General features: G+C 28.5%; 1 protein-coding gene across 2 annotated transcripts in view; it reads left to right on the top strand.

Moving 5' to 3' along the window:
• Window positions 1–3,807: 3,807 nt before the first annotated feature.
• LOC104803736 (probable protein phosphatase 2C 61) overlaps window positions 3,808–5,198 on the top strand; it is a 3,140-nt gene continuing 1,749 nt past the window's right edge. Inside the window, exons 1-2 of one of the 2 annotated variants that reach the window (XM_010527765.1) lie at window positions 3,808–4,159; window positions 4,647–4,901. In XM_010527765.1, coding sequence (XP_010526067.1) covers window positions 3,959–4,159; window positions 4,647–4,901 — 456 coding nt within the window. In that variant the 5' untranslated portion in view covers window positions 3,808–3,958. Of the gene's footprint in view, window positions 4,258–4,646; window positions 4,902–5,198 lie in introns of both variants that reach the window. The other variant, XM_010527766.1, reaches the window with a different exon arrangement.

A 5,198-nucleotide genomic window follows, 5' to 3' on the forward strand; every position in this document is an offset into this window, starting at 1 on the left:
TGTGTCACCGCGCTGCCCTAAAAACATCATGTATCATATACATATCTACGCATATCTACCTTGGATTTTAATCCTGCAAAAAAAAAAAGGAAAGTGATTGTATTTAAATGATAGCTGGGAATAAATTCATGGTTCATAAATTTATATCTATATATATTAAAATGAAATTATCCCTTCTCTTTTATCCAAACAAAGCCAGAAAATAAAAATACAAAATTATAGTATACGTTCATGTCATGCATATGAGGACACAAACACCATTTTCAACATCCATCAAGTCAAGTGGTTCCCCAGACTGACGAAACGGCATGCAAGTTGGCAACTTGGATTTTTATGTGTATTTTACTTATATATATATATACATACATACATGTATGTATGTATGTATGTATGTATGTATGTATGTATGTATGTATGTATGTATGTATGTATGTATGTATGTATGTATGTATGTATGTATGTAATCATAAATTCTTCCAAATAAGTGAGATCTATTGAAAATGATAAGCTATCAAATAAAAATAAATCCCAACTTATCTAGCTAACGAAGGTCGGCCACTGAAAGCAATAGTTTATTTATGGGTTTAGACTATTCGAAAAATAATATTAGTTGAATAATGTTGTTATCAAATAATATAAACCGTCAAAATATTACCCAATGCGATTTTAGCCTATCATTGTGATAAATCAACAAAATTTATACCAAAATGATCATTAATAATTTTGGTGATCTCTTATTTATCATAAGATCAGAACCATACCTTATGATATAAAATGTATATTTATTGCTAGCATATTGTTTATAATGGTAGTTTAATATTTTAATAGTTTAATTTTAACTTATTTTGAATTCAATAAATAAATGCAAATCGTATTCTTTAAAGAATTAATCAAGAAAAAACATTCCATAAAACTTTCATGATCCCGGATTTTCGGTTTGGTCTAAAACTTGGGCTAGCTTGTCACAAGAGACCAAAATCCATTTAGTTATACTAATAAAATTATAATATATATGCAAAAGAAATGAAGTTTAATTAAAAATAAAATAATACAAAGAACAACTGACAAACCAATCCAAAGGAAAATCGAATTTTGTAAACAAAGGAAACTAAACACAAACGCATTATTTCTATGGACTGCTCATTTTATTTTGTTCTTGGTGTATGTGTTTTCGTGTCTTTGTTGCTTGAATTAGTTTTACAATTTTTCCCTTTAATTGCTAATGATGCATTATTATAATTCAACTAAAATTGCTTTTAATTATTCACTATATTTCGTAAGATTAATAAAAAAAATATTATTAGTTTTAAGTGTATTGCCAATAAAATTAATCTATGCCTCATTGGGAAATATCAATAGTAGTTTTTTAAATGCATCCCTATCTATATTTATTTTCTATTTTTCTAATTCACAAGAAAAAATCATTCAAGGAATTTCATTTAATTTAGATATTATAATAAAGTATAATATGTATTGCCATGCATTTTCCGTCCTTGTTGGATGAGCATGAGATGTCACGTACGACTTCCGAATAATATATAATATCATATCATTATAATCCGAAAATAAAATTGATTAATAACTTTGATTGATTATAAAATTCGGAATCTATTTGTTTAAGATTCGGATCCTACGAGATTACACCTCATTTGTCTCTCTAATTGAATCTTGAGCTAATCCTAACATTTATAAAACACTGAAAAAATATAATAGTGAAATAATTGGTCAGAAAAGATGTCATTATCTATTCGGAGTCGTAGGAGTTAATGAGGTTTGATTAATTATTAAATTTGATTAATTATTAAACTAGGAATCTATTTATTTAAAATTCGGGTACATACATGACGACACCTCGTGTGCTTGCTTCTCTCATTGAATCTTGGAGTATTTGTAAAAAATTCATAAAAATAAAAACAATAGTAAATAAATAATATGGAAATTGTTTCGTCATACACGTATCATTATATCATTAAAGCTACATTTTTTCCTAATTAATATTTAATTAGCGTCTGATTTTTTTTTTTGTCATATTTCGATGATTACTAAAAGACGTTCGGATATTATAAACCGACAGACAAATAAACACCCATCAAAATTGTGATATTTTCCTCTTTAACTGACATTCTATATTTTATTTTAAATAACAAAATCAAGAATTATAACAAAAAAACAAAATCAAGAAAAAGAAATAATGAAATAAAAACATTGTACGTACAATGTATCAAATAGATTAAGGGCAAATATAAATTTGTCTATAATGAAAAAATGTACTAATACATGATAGAAAACTTTACAATTCATTATAATTTTAATGTTTAATTATATCGATTCATAACGTATTATTTTTTCGTTAATTTAAGTCAATCAAACCTATATAAGATAAAATAAATGAAAAGCGGAAATTTTCAGTGCTTTTTATTTATTAGTTATAATACCTATATCTATATATAAAAAACAAATTATTTAGATAACAATGTGTAATGTGTAAAGAGGGATATATTAGACATTCAAGGCACATGCAAGCTGTTACTTTACTATATATAATTAGGGAAAACATCGTTCGAGTTGACAATTTTGTAACGTTTGATGTTTCAAAAAACCCAGGAACAATTTGACTAATTCTTTGTAGTTTGTAGAATCCAAAATTCTCATAATTACATTTAAATTTTGTCAATTTTGATTATTTTTTTTTTGTGTTTTCCATTAAAAAAAATGAAAGGATTTTCTTGATACAAAAAGGCATTTAATATTTTTTAATAAATTTCCATTTTTGTTATGCTAGTAGCTAGTATATAATATGTATATATATGATTATTATTATTTTGTATTACTTGAGAAGTCAAATTTTAACGTGTCATGACTTTTTCCTTTTAATCGAAAAGAAAGTTTCATACTTCTAAATTGCTGGCGATGACACAGAATATGAATTTAGTCAGCAATTTTTGTAACTTGATCAATTAGTTTATGGATATGTGAATAAATTGATTAGTATTTTAATTAAGATACTAATCATACGTCATAACACATAATCATTTGCCCTTTCAATTGAATCTTAGGGTAATGAGGAGAAAATTCTCAAAGAATTCCTCCGATTTTACAATTAAATAAATTGATCGCAGTAAGCTGCTCCTGCGGACTAGGTGCCACATCATTGCCTACACAACTTAGTTAAAATATACATATTTTGATTTTACTTTTGCCAAATGGTACGATCCTTAATCAACCCTAAAGAATCGGATTGCTCGATTTTTAATCTATTTTTTGTTTTAATATGTGTTATTTGAAACAAAAATAAATATTACTATTTATTGGTTGACTTTTGTAAAATGTAATAAAATCTAGATATTGGCGTTTTTAAATTATTTTGGAACATGTATTTTCTCTAATGATATATGCATATATTCCCAATATGTTTCGAAATATACATTATATACTTCTATTATATAATCTATAGTTAGCTTTCTCTTGGTAGAATAACAAAAACAAAAAACTGTTACAAACATATAATAACAAAGCCATTAAATTATATGTAAACTACATTGGACTAAGATTTATCTATAATATATGTATATATACCATCTCTCTCTCTCTCTCTCTCTACTTATGGTAATTTGTTAAAATAAAAGTAAACGATATTAAAAGAACAAATACAAAATGATATCAAATGAAACTTAACTTGAAATTGGAAGACGTGTACAACTTCGGTAAGATATATTTGGTCATCGTTTCATATATATATATATAATAGTCGAAACCTATTCATACAAGTCATCTACATTAGGGTTCCGTGTGTATTATATAGTTTATATATATTCCTTAATATTCTCTGTTCAGATTCTAAAGGGTTCCTAAAGTACGCCGAATCAGGAGAGAGAGAGAGAGAGAGAGAGAGAGAGAGAGCATAAGCAAAGTCGTGTATCATAATATTGCTTTCTTCTTCATCGTCGAAAAAAAAAAGATGGTAAATTGCTGGTGCTTCTCTGGCGGCGGATCCACAGAAAATCAGATTCATGAGATAACAGATTACGGGGACAGAGATGCTGTGCTGTATCCCCAGTTAGAAACGGTCGGATTCGGAAGTGGTCTTGAAGGCTTTGGATCTGTTTGTTCTTTGCCCGGAACCAAAGGGCTCAACCAAGACTCCGCACTTCTCCATCCCGTAATAATTTATCACTCTTAATCAGATGATTTTTCATTTCAAATACCGGTTTATGCCCGATTCTCCGCTGTTTGTTTTCCATGAAACCAACGACGGAGGTAAGAAAACTTTCTTAATTATCGAAGGCATTTATACGTCTCAGAGAAAAACATAGGACATGCATCAGTTTTGTTCATCGGGTACGCACATAAAAATTTGTACAAATTTTATATAAATTATAGTTTGCATGATTAATATGAACTTAATGGTACATGAGAGATATGTGATCCATGTCGTGTATGCCCTTCTTACCAATTCGATGCTAGTACAAGAGGATAACCGAACTGCTTTCCTCCGATAATACGTATCTCATAAAGTATATATGTAGAGACATATCGGTATATCGCTCAAATTTTCGAATTCTTAACAAAAATTCAATAGGGAATAAAATATATCATAAGGATAACCGATCAATTCCAAGTGTTCATCGTTCGGAATCGTTGAGCAGGGATTCGGAATAGGAGGAGAAGCATCATTGTGCGGAGTGTTTGATGGGCATGGAGAAAACGGTCACCTTGTGAGCAAGATCGTGAGGAATGAGTTACCCGCCATCTTGTCGGGAAATATGAACACTTGGCCGGAAAAACAGTGGAAAGAAATCTGCCACGATACGTTTTCTACGATGGACAAACGGATTCTTAAGCGAAAAAAGACTCTCGATTGTTCTTCGAGCGGGACTACTGCTGTTCTTGCTCTTCGTCGGGTAATTTAGTTATAGTTACACTTATATTAATTTCATAAACCTTACTTAAAAAAAAGCCTTAGGTTTAGGGTTAAATATGCCTTTTTTTAAAAAAGTTTTTTGAAACATTATTTGTGATGCTTTAACCTATTTTGAGAAATGAAATATGTAGATCAAGAATTTGAATTGGCTTAACCATTTATTGACCAAAATGATTGTTTTCCGGGCGTTCGATGAATTCTCGATATATATATATATACATATATATATATATATATATATATATATATATATATATATATATATTTTTATGGTCTG

This window comes from Tarenaya hassleriana, unplaced genomic scaffold (genome assembly GCF_000463585.1).
Source record: "Tarenaya hassleriana unplaced genomic scaffold, ASM46358v1 Cleome9, whole genome shotgun sequence".
In the NCBI taxonomy this organism is placed as follows: domain Eukaryota; kingdom Viridiplantae; phylum Streptophyta; class Magnoliopsida; order Brassicales; family Cleomaceae; genus Tarenaya; species Tarenaya hassleriana.